We start from the raw sequence: 15,263 nt of genomic DNA, 5'->3' as shown, positions 1-15,263 counted from the left end.
GGACGCGGCATCCTAAACAGGGATCGAGCTCCCTGGGAAGGCTGTCCTCTCAGACAGCACGGCCGGGCATGTCAGACACAAGCCAGGATTCTGGACGCCCTCTCACCTGGTCCCTTAGTTTCCCCTGCATGGCTATGTCTGCCAGGCAAGCATGGTGTGCGGGGGGAGGCCTCTTACCCGCCAGGAGCTTACAATCCAGCGGACAAGTGGCATTACCAAGGATGAGGCAGCGTGGCCGTCACATAAGCAATAGTGCAGGTAAGTGGGATTTGTCAGGGACAAAGTGATGGGAGGGCCCGTGGGGAGGTGACTATGAGGGCGTCTTCCAGGGGGCGGGGCCTCAGGGAGGGAAGGCCCAGCCAGAGGACTGATGAGGAAGGCTGGGGGAGGAGGGCAGGCTGCCTGAGGCAGTTCTGGGAGACATTACCCCACGAAGGGGCCTGGATGAGGGTGAGGACACAAGATAGGGAGGCTGGGCATGTCAGAGTGGCACCAGGTTGCAGGGCCAAGCGAAAGGAAGTTCAAAGACGATCAGAAAGTTTCAAGGTCAGGAGAACTGAGAAGTTGGGAATAAGAGGCGGCCATGAGAGGCAGTCCACTCACTGTATTGGCTGGGCACTTAGGGGTCTTAAACCCAGAGGGTGGGGACAAACTACCCAGGGCCACAAGTGGAGCTGTCTTAGTCCAGGGGTGGCAACTCTTTCTGTAAAGGGCCTGAGAGTCATTTAGGTTTTTGGGCCACGTGGTCTCTGCCATGACTGTGCAGCTCTGCCGTGTAGGACAGTGGCCACTTCCATAGCAACCAGAGGGGCCGCGGGACGAACTGGACTTGTGAACACTGAAGTGTGAATTTCATGTAATTTTTACATGTCAAAAATACTCTTTTCCGCCCCCCAGGTATTTAAAAACATAAGAGGGGGCAGCTGATTGGCTCAGTTGGTTAGAGGGCAGTGCTCTTAACAACAAAGTTGCCGGTTCAATCCCCAATGAGCCACTGTGAGCTGCGCCCTCCACAACTAGATTAAAACAACTACTTGACTTGGAGCTGATGGGTCCTGGAAAAACACACTTAAAAAATAAATAGCACGTTTCCCCCAAAATAAGACCTCGTCGGACCATCAGCTTTAATGCGTCTTTTGGAGCAAAAATTAATGTAAGAACCAGTCTTATTGTACTATAACATAACAGCGAGTCTTATAATATGATATAATATAATATAATATGGGGTCTTGTATTAATTTTTGCTCCAAAAGACGCATTAGAGCTGATTGTCCAGCTAGGTCTTATTTTCAGGGAAACACGGTAAAAAGTTTATAAATAAATAAATAAAACCGGAAGAGCCATTCTTCACTCACCATAAGAAACAGATGGGGACTGGAGGCTTGGGAACGCAAATTTGGGAATCCTCTTCCTCACCTTTGCCTCCATCATTTCCTGCACATAAATTTCCATGTCCTAAGAGGGTGCCCCAGACTCCTCAACATGGTGATGACACAAAGCCGCGTGCTCACCATGTCCACAGGTGTTCCTGCCCCACCCCCATCACGATTTGCAAGTGCAGCCTCACCAGCCCTTGGCCACTCCCCCCAGCCCAAGGGTTTCCTGCCTTCCTGTGTTAGTCATTAGTGTTCAAGCTTCCTGGTTAAGTCTAACACTTGCCACTCAGGTAAAGCTCGTGCTAATTCCTCCAGGCACAATGGACTCCTTGCTTCACTGTGTGTGAGCATGTCTTCTGTCGTCTTCTGTTTATTCATATCTCTTCCTGGCAAGTTGTTATCAAGAGGGAAAGAATATGTAGGGAGATAGGCGGATGACAAGTAGGCAGACGGATGGATGGATGGATGGATGGATGGATGGATGGATGGGTGGATGGGTGGATGGATGGATGGGATGGATGGATGGATGGATGGATGGGTGGATGGGTGGATGGATGGATGGGATGGATGGATGGATGGATGGATGGATGGATGGGTGGATGGATGGGTGGATGGGTGGATGGATGGGTGGATGGGTGGATGGATGGGTGGATGGGTGGATGGATGGGTGGATGGATGGATGGATGGATGGGTGGATGGGTGGATGGATGGGTGGATGGATGGATGGATGGGTGGATGGGTGGATGGATGGGTGGATGGATGGATGGATGGATGGGTGGATGGGTGGATGGATGGGTGGATGGATGGCTAGACAGACAGACAGGAAGAGAGACAGATGGATAGACAGACAGCAACTAGCATGTGTCTGGAAGAAGGCAGCTGGTTGAATCCCAGTTTGCTGAGTGTTCTGGTCAGAGCTGGTGGGGTCTAAGAGGTGACACCCAGACATAGGGAGAAGGTCCTCCTTTTCTAACCTATCTGCATCTCCGGGGAACTGCTCCTTGCTCCCAAGCGTTATTCTTTCCCCCCATAATAGCCCATTTTACCATCTTTTTTAGGAGCAATGACTGAATTCCTTGTTTATCTGAAGCAAGCCTCGGGGAGGACACTCCTGGAAGGTGACTGCAGACGACAGTCACCCTGTGGTGTCCAGTGTCCGACGCCCAGAAACAGGAATGGCTTGTCTCAGGTCACATTCCAGCAAACCTGACCCAGCCTATCTCATCCTTAGTGGGCACTTTGCTTGATGTTTTAAAAATCTATCGGATGAATCTAGTGGAAGAGAAATGGGGTCACTGATTTTGTTCTCAGGAAACTGTGGTAAAAGGCTGTCTGTCTTTCCTTTCTCCTTAGTTTCTTGAAGACCTGACACTGAATGGTCCTGTATCTTGTTTTCTTGTGGGTCAGCTGAACAGCCTGGCTCTGCCTGGGTTTTAGACGACACGTGTTTTCTTCCGGGCAGGTAAGAATGAACGCCAATAATTAATACATGTTTGTTCACCTCTTTAGAGTCATCAGTCGACCTTCCCAACAGCCCTGTGAGGCACCAGGGTAGAAACCACCCTGCTCTCGAGGGAACTAACACACAGGAAGGTTAGTTGGTTCAGTATCATACAGCCGCTAATGGGAGAGCTGAAAGAGACCCAAGCAGGTCTGACTTCTGATCACCTAAAGGGCCCTGCAACCACCAAGACATGCTCTACTGGTCACAGCGTCCCCCGCACTCCAGCCATGACAATGAGGTTAAGGAAATCGGGCCACACAGAACAGCAGCAACAAATCAGCGTGTGAAATGAACAGCTCGTGAAAGTACCCATCAAGTCACGGTAAAATGTCAATAAACTGGAAATCACATCAACAGAATCCTTAGTTATATGGATTCAATTTCTTCTGATCCTCCATTTGTAATCGAATGAATGAAATTGTACCAAAACCTGAAACTGGCAAATTATTATTACAAAATAAACAAAACAAAAATAATTACTTTCTGTTCTACCCTTGCACTTTCTTTTTTCCACTTATATTTTTTTCCTCTATATTAAGAATTGATACATGCTAGGATAATCAATATTTGATATATCAAAGAAATATTAAATTTTATTCACTATATGTCACTTGTTATAAAGGCAAAGAATGACTGACATAACATAGAAAAATATGTAGCTACTCATATCGAATTATAAAAAGATTTCAGAACTCCCCAAGCATTCAATTTAAAGGAGTTTTTTGCATGCTGTGACTTCAGTTAAATACCTTGTTCAGAGAGGAGCGCAAAGACCTTGAAACCTGCGTCCCCGTGTTTGCTAGAGAACCAAGATAAGACTTTGAAGTCATCCAAGGTGATGCGACCCACATTCCAGTTGGCCAACTAAGTCCCTACGCCATATAATTTAGAGCAGAAACGTGGTTAGGGAAATACTCAAGTCACAGAAAGGCTTCTTCCCTCTGCCGTCCATCTTAGCAAATTAGCCCGAGATGAAGCGGGCACCGGCCGACCCGCGGGCCGAGGCTTCCGATGACCCGAGTGAAAACGACCTGCCCCTGTCCCCGGAAACACGCAGGTCTTATTTGGTCCACCGGCCCTGTGTTGGATGGACGCGGAGCGCAGGTGGCGATGAGTGCAGCCAGGGACAGTCACCTTACAACAGGAGGCGCCCCAGGCCCCCCCAGGCCGAGAACAGAGCCGAGTCTGGCCGCTGGAAGGAGGCTGGGGACACCACGGAGACTGTCGCCCGTGCTGCACAGAATCGCGGTAACTGTGAAAGTGCCGCGCAGGGAGCCCGCGACCTGGCCTGGGCGGCGAGGGGTGCAGGCCGGCCCCGGGCTCCGAGGGCCCCCCCACGACGGAGTGTGCATGCGGGGCTGAGGGCGCCGCGGGCGGGCGGGCCTTCTCAGCACAGCCCGTGACCGGGCCGCAGGGCGCACGTGTGCTGGGCCACCTATTACAGGGCGCTGTAGCCATCGGGACGCGGCTTAGCGACGGCGAGGCCGAGGAGCCCGGGCTCTCCGTCCGTCTGCAGGCGGCAGGAAGGAGTCGCCTTGGGCACAGCGAGGCAGGGCCTCCGTGACCCCGCCCCAGACCCCGCCCCGCAGGCCCCGCCCCTCCGAGGGCCCCGCCCCTCCGAGGCCCCCGCCCCTCCGAGGCCCCCGCCCCAGGCCCCGCCCCAGCAGGCCCCGCCCCAGCAGGCCCCCGCCCCTCCGAGGCCCCCGCCCCTCCGAGGCCCCCGCCCCAGGCCCCGCCCCAGCAGGCCCCGCCCCTCCGAGGCCCCCGCCCCAGGCCCCGCCCCAGCAGGCCCCGCCCCTCCGAGGGCCCGCCCACAGGCCCCGCCCCCACAGGCCCCTCCGAGGCCCCCGCCCCAGGCCCCGCCCCAACAGGCCCCGCCCCTCCGAGGCCCCGCCCCAGGCCCCGCCCCCACCCCGTGGACCTGAGCGGCCCACGCTGGGGCGGGCTGTTCTTTGTACCCGGCCAGTGACCACATGCTCGAGCAGCTTGTAGGGAACGGATAAACACAACAACAATATCATTAACGGCAAGCGCGACTCTCAGGTATAAGCGTGTGCACCTCCTACCATCATATCCTTTGGGGGATATGTCCCTGGTTTGCACCTTGGGAGCTATGGCCCGCTTGCCGTAAGTGTGGCTGTCGTAACTGTTGTATTCAAACGAGGTCTTGGAGTATTTCTCCAGCTCTTTGGCCAGGTTGGAGCGCGGCGTGGTCGTGGGGACGTTGTTTCTGTACCCGTAGTGAGGGATCTCAAGCTGCTTTACAAAGCACATGGGCCTGCAAGCAAACAAGAAACGACCGACAGCTGCTTCCTTGTGTGGGGGTGCACTAAGCAGGGCGGCTGGTTCTTAGCGTATTAAGGACCCAGAACCTTGCGCAAAAATCACAATTCTGTTTTCCCAAGAAAAGACCAACGGTGCTGTAATCATACAGCACCAAATAAACTCTTACGTTGGTGCAAAACTGCGGTTTTTGTAATGATTTTTAACCCTTTAAACCACAATTACTTTTGCACGAAATAAGCTAGCTGCCTACTGTCAACTTTGGCAATAGGAGGAACAAAAATAAAATACGGAACTTTCCCCGTTTTCTTTTCCTTTTCAGGGTCCTGATGAAGAGATGAGATACAAGGCTGAGAAAGATTCACGTCCATGCATCTTATTTGCAAACAGTAAGAATTACACACTAATAAAGGGAGCTAACGAGACATTTTTCCTTACAAAATAAGAGGAAATAAAAGAAATCTTCACAGGAGCACAGACTGAGACGACACTACATACAGAGTTACCCATCAGGACAATAAAATGGAAGCTGCAGTAATACGTTTGACAAATATTAGTGTACACCTGTAGTACTTTTAACTAGCAGTGATTCATTTTCCTCGGTTTGGGAATAAATTATTATAAATGGAGGAGCCCTCAATTATCATTCATTTAGTAAGATTGTGTGTGTGTGTGTGTGTGTGTGTGTGTGTCCAGCTATTTATCCATCTCACAGGTGGAATTTCAAACTCTTTGGAAATAACAGAAAAGTTGTGCCTCTCACTCACCATGCTGTCAGGTGACCTCTTTATCTACCAAATCCCCAACACATTCACTATTTCACTGACTCAGCCTGCTTACTTGACAAATGAAGACAAGGCAGTGATCAGCGGATTGTCTATTTGAGGCATTTACCCAGTGACATGGGGGGGGCTTCATAAGGGAATAAAACCCTCGTCCTCGCCTCAAAGATCGCATGATCTGTGTGATACTATTTTAAGAGCCCAGAGCTGTGGAAATTCTGGGGAAGAGAGGTCACTTCGGCTGTCAGATTTAGTTCCATTTTAATGGAGCACATAGTGCTTGAACTTGGCCTTGCAGGAGTGGTAATGTCATTAACGCCAAGAGCCAGGGAAACAAACAACAAAAGGTGAGGAGCATCTTCTGGGAGCTGCAAAGGACTGCTGGCTTGGGGTCAGATGGGGAGTGTGCTCGTTGTCTAGGCTGCAAGGCCGAGGGGTTGGGCCGGGAAGGCATACTCCCAAAGGAAGGGAGGATGGAGCAGAGGGAGGCACCAGTGAGGTGACAATACTTGGGGACAGATGGAGGTAGGAGGGGACCCAGCCAGGGTGCTGCAGAGATGATGAAAAATTTGGACAGGTTTGAAAGCACTTAAGTCCTAAATCTCTGTTGGAAAATTTACTTAAATTATTGCAGGTTTAAATTCTTCTCTCTTTCCTTCCTGTGTTTGTCCTGTCCCTGTGAGACATGGGGGGATACAGGGGGGTCTTCCACCCTTGCTCCTGGCTGGAGAGCAGTGCCTGTGGTGAGCGTGGGAGCAGGAGGGCAGGAGGAGGCCAGAGGCGGGGCCAGTGCTGCAGCTAGCCCGGGCTCCAGCTGACCTGATGGCTGCAGTGGGTCCGTCCTGTGTCAGTACCCTGCCTCCCCACACCCACCAGGGGCACGAAGGAAGTGCTTTGTACGTGTGCACTAATTGGCCCCCAGTCTTGTTTTGTCGTCATTTGATGTAGTTTTCCATTGCGGCCACCCAAAGAAAGGGACCGAAGCTCTGAAACCACAGAAACAACGTAAATGCTGGTGTTTGGGCTCGTGTCTGAATAGGGTGAGGTTTGCAATCAGGTCGCGTCTTGTCTGTCTCAAGCAGTCAACGAGCTTCATGCTGGCTTGCAGCCTCGGTATGACTGGAGAGAACGGTCACAAGGTCTTTTCCAGCTCCCTGGGGTCTGGCCACAGTAGGCAAAGGAAATGGACAGAAGCCCCCACCTCGATCTCTCTCTACCTCTCCTCAAAATGCCCCTGTTTAACAGCTGCCCTTTCTCAAGTGTACTTGCCCCAAGGGCTTTTTGTGGGGTTCTCATTCTGCCAGTGACCAACAGTGGGCTGGGGGCGAGGCCCTTTGGGGTGGGGTCCCATCATTTATTTGTGGTCAGCCTTACTTTGTGTAAAAAGAGAGGCAGCCTGGAATGTTAGATTGGTAACACCCACAACACAGAACAATCCAGAAGACACACCAAGCTTAACTGAGGGTTTACCTCTGAATAGGATCACAGATGATTTTCATTTTCTTACTTTCGTCTATTTAAATATTTCTCATTGTCTGTAAAGATTTTAACTTTTCTATTGTGGGATAAGAGGGAGCTTAAGGACTGTGGTAAAATCCTCTCAGAAAACTGAAATAATATACAATGAAACCCAAAAGGTACATGTTGTTTGCCTGATGACTATTTCCAAATGATTTGCCCCAAAGAAACAATTCAACAGAATCAAGATTGTGTTGTATATGTTTGTGTTGTATGTGTTGTGTGTATATGTTGTGGTGTGTGGTATGTGTGTGTTGTGGTGTGTGTGCTGTGGTGTGTGTTGTACGTGTTGTGTGTGTGTGTGTGTACTTATTTCTCTCTCCTTAACAGTAAGCGCTGGAATCACCCTCCTGGGCCCGCACTTGGAACCCCATTCCAGTAGTGGTAGCACCTCCCCACCGTGGACCTTGCCTAGCTCTCAGGATCCCAGTTATGACTCTTTACAGACGTGGATGCCTGTCCCCGGGTGGTACGAATGAACAGGGCAGAATACAAGGATGAGCACACTTTCTATATGACAAGGGCTCGAAGGGAACATGCAGAAGCAGAAGGTGACCGAGGGCTGTGAGAATGGGTCTCTATCCTGTCTCCTCTCCCAGCCATCATCCTTTTCTAAACATAAAAACCAGTGGGTGGGACCAGCTGATCCCTGGGTTCTTTCCTGGTTTAACATTCAGTGGCTGACTTTCAGGTTGTTGGGAAGTCATCTAACCTCTCTGCACTTGGTTTTGCTTGTCAAGTGGGGATGATGGGCCAACCGCCCAGCCCTCGGGGTACCACCGGGTAGAGAGGCAGCCCCCGCCTTCACACAGGCAGGTTCGCGCTCCGCCCAGTGCTGCCTCCCTCGGGCGTTTTCAAGCACTAACACCAGCCTGTGGGTCGGTGTCATGGCCTCCCCTCGACTTCACATAAACTGACTTTGGGCATCTCATTAATTTGCAAAGCTTCTCTGTAGCATTCATAGAATCATGAAATATCAGGGTCAGAAGGAAAACCAGAAACAATTTTGTCTGCTTCGTTCATTAACAACTTACAATCCACGAGACCCGGGACGTGAAGTCACCTCCTGCCCTCACAAAGCCACACGGGGTCTGGTTCCCAGCACGGGGATCTTCACGTGCACCCGCCACCAGTGTCGTCCTTGTCACAAAGCATGACCATCCACCTCATGCAGAGCCCCCTGGTGTGTGGGGCTGCGGGTAGATGGGACTAGGTACCTGAGCACGCGGTCAGAGGCCTGGCTCGACTTGGATGCGTCACAGCTCTGGTGCTTTTCTTGGGCCTTCGCCAGCTTCTCCGCGGCGGCAATAGGACATCCGGACAGGCTGCAGTGACAGAAGGGGCTTAACTGTCTCCTCACGTGGCCTCGTCACCACCTCCCCTCCCTCAGCCAGCATGGGAAGACCCTGAAGCAGAGGTTGGGGGTCATTTCCCAAACGGGTCCTGGGCTTTCCTGATGGAAGGAACAGGGAGAGGGAGAAGCCATGTCTGCAGCTGGCAGTTTCCTCTTGGTCTCCAGCAGCCATGCCTGATGGCCATGCCAGGGGTACAGTACACTGGACCTTTCCAATGACAGCTAGCCAAGCTCTGTGACAGTCAAGAGAATGTGAGCTAGTTAAAATCTTAGACACAGTTCCACTGTGGGATGTTCACCATTTCTGGAGACGAGGGACTAATTGCCTGAAAGGCTGGTGCTAAGACGCCCAGGAAGGGCAGCTCTCTGGCGGGCACCAGAACACAGGGCTCTGAGCTGGTCCTGACCACAGCTCCTGGCTTGTCCTTCCCCAGGGAGGTAAGCGGGAGGGGAGGAAAGCTGCAGAACGTTTTTCCAAGCTGAATGTTATGGAAGAGACCCCGGGTCTGAGCTGATTCCTCCCGGAGTCCCAGTGTCTGCTGTTCGTGTGACCACACCTGTCTGCACTTGACAGGTTCACACGGTTACTCAGGGGCTGTGATTGGTTTCAGTGTGAATTTAACACAAGGAACCAGATTGACCAGTCAGACAAGCAGACATTAAAGTGACACCTGGCAGTCTGCTCCACTCAGATGTCATTTCACACGAGCTTGTGGAGCTGGGACGACAGGCTGTAAGACAAACTCTAACAACCACTTTAGGCTCCCGAGAAAAAACACCTGACGGAACTGACTCCTATAAGGAAAGGTCAGAATGAGGAAGAGACAGTCGAAAGTTGTCCTGAGCAAAAGCGTGACTGTGACATGAAGGACCGGCCCGGGAGAGGTCTCGCCCCTGCGCTCTCGGCCACTAGCCCCCTGACGCACTGCTGGACATCTGCTGGCACTTGGTGACGCCCATACTGAGGACCCAGGTCTCAGCAGGGGTTTGGGGGCGTGGCCCGGTTAAGTCACACTCCCGCGTTCTAAGTCCTGCCCCCACCCCATGGGTGCCACCCCGCTGCTCTCCCTGGTGAACCCTGGAGGGGAATGCAGCCTCCATTGTATTCCTTCACGTTGCCCCAAATGGTCACGGTTCCATCTTAGGCGTTATACCAAGGATAGCACCTTCCAGGGGACTGTTATCCCATCAGGACATGGTGGGTGACACAACTGAAAACATCCCAGGTGTGAAGAAGGGACATAAGCACCTGGCTGTCCCGTGTGCCACACGACCACACGCTCCACCTGAGTGCACGCGCTGGGGCCTCTGTGTGCGGGCAGGACGCAGGGGTGCGGTGCTTACCTTCTGTGCGAGTTCCGGTTGCTGTTCACGTGCCCTCGCCCTGTGCAGCCCGGAGTAGGACACTTGAGAACATTTTCATGCATGGCAAGAACTTGACAAGGAGAGGCAGAGAAAACAGCCCAGGGTCAAAACACGGAAGTGGCCCCGATACGAGAATATGCAGTCATTTTATCAGGATGGGCTACTTCACAGCACAGTCCTACAGACATTCGTGATGGGCATGGTCAGGGAACACGTGTGGGAAGAAAAGAGGTGTACCAACCTTACTCTATTGGCATGCAAAGCTGGGCACACTGTGTGGGGGGGACTAGAGGCAGGGGTGAGGACCAGATTGTTCCTGAGGGATGGGACCAATGGCCTCCCAGTACACCTCTCATTCTTAAGCAGCTATGGCGCCATGTGAAGCACGCAGACTAGAAGATTCTGATGCATGCTGACGCTTCAGAAGCAGTGCTAAGGGGCGTGATGGCCATGGCTGAATAGCGCACCCCCAAACCTTACTGCTACATGAAATGAGTGGAATAATGACTTTCCATCCAGGATTAGGTACTTCATTCTTCTCCAAATGCAGTGCGCTAGAATGGTAAGTGGGCTGCAGGTCAGCTGTGAAATCAGCATGTGGGGGACACGCCCGTGGTCACCACAGTGTAAGGAACCACCAGCCTGCTGCCAGGACAGCGTTCAAACTGACCCGCAGTGGCCGTGGGCTGGGCATTTGCACAGCCCCTCTTTCCGTGTCCTCTGCTCTGGGTCGTGGGGGAGGCTAGTGGGCAAGACACGTGTGGTGGATAGTTACAGGATTGGCCAGGGCCCCAGCGCAGCTGCGACAAGCTCCCTGCGGCAGGAGCCTGTGTGGCTCTCCCTGCGAGTGAGCTGAACACAGGTGAGCGTGGAAGCCCCCTCCCCTCCCCGGAACAGTCTGAACACATGAGCTGCACACTCGGGTTTTCTGGTCTGTCCCCCACGTGTGGTCATCACCCATGTCCCCATCTCACCCTTCCCTCCTGCTCAGTTCCTTAGAGCCCATTCTGGTTTTGTCCTTATGGTTCTCATCACCCAATAGGAAACAGTGATCAAACAACGAGAGCCAACTCCTGGCTCATTTTGTCAGGACCCGTGGAGTGGAGTTCTAGGATGTCTTCTTTCTGCGGGAATCTTGACACAGCTCCCTGTCTCTCTGCTCCCATCTCAGAGCATCTCAGGGGAGGTAGGGCCCCTCCTTCCCAAAGTACTCTCTTCGTCTGCACCCACCTGTCCTCTTGCCTTTCCTTCGGGGCCTTGACTTACCTACGTCACTCATTCCTACCATCTTGTGATACCATCACATAAACCCCTCCCACAACACAGCTTCTCTCGCAAATTAATATCCAGCTTTCCTTTTGTGCTAAACTTTTCAAATATAAAATGTTCCCTGGACGTAGTAACAGATCCCTTTCATGCTTGTTCTGGGACAGATCCGGTCAGAGTGACTGGACCTCTGTCTGCTGCTCCGTGGACGCGTGGCCTCCGAGCCGTCGTCAGCCGGGACTCCTCCCTGAGACGGGATCCACATGCCGCCCCTGGTTGTCTGCCTCTGTCCCCACAACCCCAAGCGTGGTCCCAAAGTCCTGCTCCTAGTGCCCACCTCAGGTCTCACGTTTCTCCTGTCGATGGCAGGCTTTTGCTCTGTAAGCCCGACACCCCCGGCCTTTCCTTACAATTCCTTGTCTTAGAAGGTCTTGGACTTGTCCGGACCTCAGGCATCCCCCTCACATGCGGGCCCCTCACAGAAACACTGTATCCGGGTTCCCTGTGTCCTTCTGACTGCTCCCTGCCTGCCTTTCTGCCTCTGCGTCACCTTCGTCTCCTTTACGTGCAAACCTCCCATTTATGGCTGCTCTTCTTTCTTGCCTTAGACCTCCTCTCCAGGCCACTTCACTCTCAGTTGCTACTAGGACAGCTCGAAGGGCAGACCCAGAGAGCCGCCTGCAACCCGGCCTTCTCCAGGCCTCCTCCCAAAAGCCTGCTGGACACATCACACAAACTTGAGATTTAAGTGGGAAAAGTCAAGTCCTGATGTCCCGTCAGATGTGGCACGATCTCAATTCCCTGCACCTATTATTGGTGTCACCATAGGGCCATTTCCCGAGGAAGAGTCCTTGGCTGCATCCCAACGTACGTCTCCTGCTGACCTACAAGGGTCTTCAGGTTCTGCCAGCCTGTCCGGGCAATGTTCTTGAACTTGGCCCAGCCGTCCCACCCCCGCTGCACTGTCTCCTTCACGCCCTCATCGCCTGCACGGACCATCACGGTAACTCTCACACAGACCCAGCTAAAGCATGACCTCCATGCAGCCTGCGGGTCCCTGGGGGAGCCATCAGGTGCCATCCCAGGAGTGTGCCGCAGCACACTGCTGAGCCTTTGGCATGCAGCGGTCACGTCTGTCTCGTGGGTGAGCCCTCTCTCTGCCAGGCGGGCACTCTTGGAGGGCGGAGTGCGTGTCACTCAGCACTGTGTCCTCCGTTTCTGATAGTGTGTTGCCACCTGGGGTACAGACTACTTCACTGAATTCACCTGGAGTGTAGCTGTTCTACATTTTTATGGCATCGTAAGGCATTACACACGTGTAAAGCTTTACAAGAGCTTTTCTGCGGTGCCCTAGAAGGCAGCTACTGTAGGACCGGTTCCAGACCTGAGTCCCATCTCACATGGGCGAAGGTGAGAGCAGGCGTGTCGGGCCCGTGGTCTGTGTGAGCTCGTTCAATGTGCGACCTGTCAGAAGAGTCCCTGTTTCTACTACATTTAGGCTTTTCCTGTGAAAACATGGAGCCAGGAGGATTTGTCAGCCATGAAAAGGAAATGATACAGTGGTACCTCGGTTTTCGAACATAATCCGTTCCGAAAGACCGTTCAAGTTCTGAGACGTTTGAAAACAGCCGACAGCGAGGCCTCAGGACCTTGCACTCAGCAGAAGACGCGTGACATGTTCGACTTCTGAGGCGTGTTTGAAAACCGAAGCCTTTACTTCCGGGTTTATGGTGTTCATAAACCGAAATGTTTATCAATGGAGACGTTGGAAAACCGATACTACTGTATTCTGTTTTGAAGGCGCACGCGTATGCCTTAAAGAGAAACTGCACAAAGAGTCTCTTTCTTCTCAAGATGTTAGTGTGGGGTCCTAATGCCTCGTTTGTAGAGGGAAACAGTACAGCAAGCATGTCCCATGCCAGTGTCACCCCACTCCGTAGGATGAGCCTGGAATGTCGGACCCAGGTCTCGGGACACAGACAGGGTTTGGACTGAGGCCGGCATGGACTCAGGTGATCGCTTGGCTAGCTACCTGGGCACGTTTGTATCTGCTCACGTGCGTCTGGAGACACTGAGTGTCTGGTCCCTGGAAGGACAAGGGTGACGGAGCCTGCGCGTCATTTTCCTCACCTGACAGACCAGCCAGCACTACCCTGCAGGCTTCCTGGGGAGAAACGAGTGTTTTCTGGGAGGGAGCTGAGTGGCTGGCATGAGAGTGTCCTCGGAAAATGGAAGTGGCTAGAGTTAGACCACGCTGCTGCCCTGCTCAAGTGACACATGGGACAGAGGCCTGGCGGCCACAACTCCTCCAGATGGCTCACAAGACAGTCACAAGAAAGGTGAGTTTTCTGTTTTCGGGTCCATGAAAACATGGGCCCACGTAGCTTTTAAAAATATTTCACTGGCCAACATCCCGCTAAGCCTGTTCTCTAAGCCTCAGCTCCTGCTGTGAACTTCTCTTGGTCCCAACAGACTTGCCTCTCAAGTGTCCCAAAGTTGGCCATTTCAATGGGGCAACCCTCAAAAGTGCCTCTATGCAGTCAACTGGTCATCTCCTCATAGCTCAAGCCAAGGATTCCATTTTCCCCATGAGAAACTGTGTCTCAGATGAGGAAATTCCTAATGTACCTTAGAGTCGAGATCAGATTCTTAAACTCATATCATCATTTCTGAAAATATGCCTTTTTCCTGAGCAGTCAATTCTAATTGTATTTAAATAGTCGGCATACCTTTTGTGTTGAGAGAAAAGTAAACAAAGAAAGGTATCCCTATTATAGTTCTAAAAGAAATTGAGTTGTTTTCGCAAATTTATGGCATATTCTCAGAACCTAAGTGATTAAAACAAATGTGTAGGATCAAAATCCATCCATCTCCAACCTCGTTATTTAAGATTTTATTATGCAGAAATGTCGGGACAACTGTGACACGAAACAGACTTTTTAAGTAAAATGCAGTTAAATATGAATGTAGTATGGGTTCACGTATGTGCAGAGGTCCAGCTTCCTGGGCAAAAGAACTCCCGAAGGGCTGTTCTCAGGGGTTCACAGCAGTTCAGTGGGAAGGGATGTTACAGACTGTCGACATTCAGTCCTACCATGAGCAAGTCAGGGATGAATACAGACGTGAGCCCAGGCCGCCTGCCGGGGGCAGGCGTGGAAGGTTACTTGACGGCGAGCTGCGTCCTAGGCCCGGTGTAGGCACAATGACACCAAGAAAATACCGCACGCTGGGGGTGGTCTAGAGCCCACCAGCCTCCATGGGCCGCTGACCTAGGACGCGTGGGCTCGACAGAGGCAAGGGCTGGCAGGGACGGCTGCAGGCATGAGTGCGGGGTCGGCGGCACACACTTACTTTCTGGAGGGACCCTATCTTTGTGCGGACATCCAGACAGGCTGCGATGATGCGGGTACAGCCCAGTTACGTGGCCAGTTCCATCGCACCCTGGGGTCGGACACTTGCTCTCTTTCTTTTCTGCTCTCGAGGGATCTAAAAGCGACAACAGGTATCAAGAGAATGAATTCTTTACCCATTGAGGACAAACGTGATTATTTCACAAGCTGAAGAGACCTTGATAAATAAGGAAACAAAGTGGGTGTCACAGAGATGGGCTGTGACATCAGGCTTTTGCGTAGGCCTTTGATTTGGGGTGATTTTTTTCAACCTTAAACAGTATAATCATAAATTATAAAATATTTTACTTTCTATGTTAAAGAAAGAAAAACACTATCCCTACCTGAACTCTTGATACTTGTTTTCCTTTGTGTTACATGATGAGCTCAAAGAAATCACCATCAGTGGTGATGAGACAGTGACCT

General features: G+C 52.1%; 1 protein-coding gene across 16 annotated transcripts in view; it reads right to left on the bottom strand.

Moving 5' to 3' along the window:
• The window catches only part of MYT1L (myelin transcription factor 1 like), a 368,814-nt gene that overhangs the window by 68,475 nt on the left and 285,076 nt on the right, over positions 1-15,263 (bottom strand). For all 16 annotated transcript variants that reach the window (XM_081068000.1, XM_081067996.1, XM_081067997.1 and 13 more), the window contains 4 exons: positions 14,800-14,934; positions 10,162-10,252; positions 8,681-8,788; positions 4,947-5,158 (listed from right to left, as the gene is read on the bottom strand). In XM_081068000.1, the coding sequence (XP_080924126.1) occupies positions 4,947-5,158; positions 8,681-8,788; positions 10,162-10,252; positions 14,800-14,934 (546 nt within the window). The remainder of the gene's footprint in view (positions 1-4,946; positions 5,159-8,680; positions 8,789-10,161; positions 10,253-14,799; positions 14,935-15,263) is intronic.

This window comes from Rhinolophus hipposideros (genome assembly GCF_964194185.1).
Source record: "Rhinolophus hipposideros genome assembly, chromosome: 12".
Lineage (NCBI taxonomy): Eukaryota > Metazoa > Chordata > Mammalia > Chiroptera > Rhinolophidae > Rhinolophus > Rhinolophus hipposideros.
This window is presented reverse-complemented; position numbering and strand designations above follow the sequence as displayed.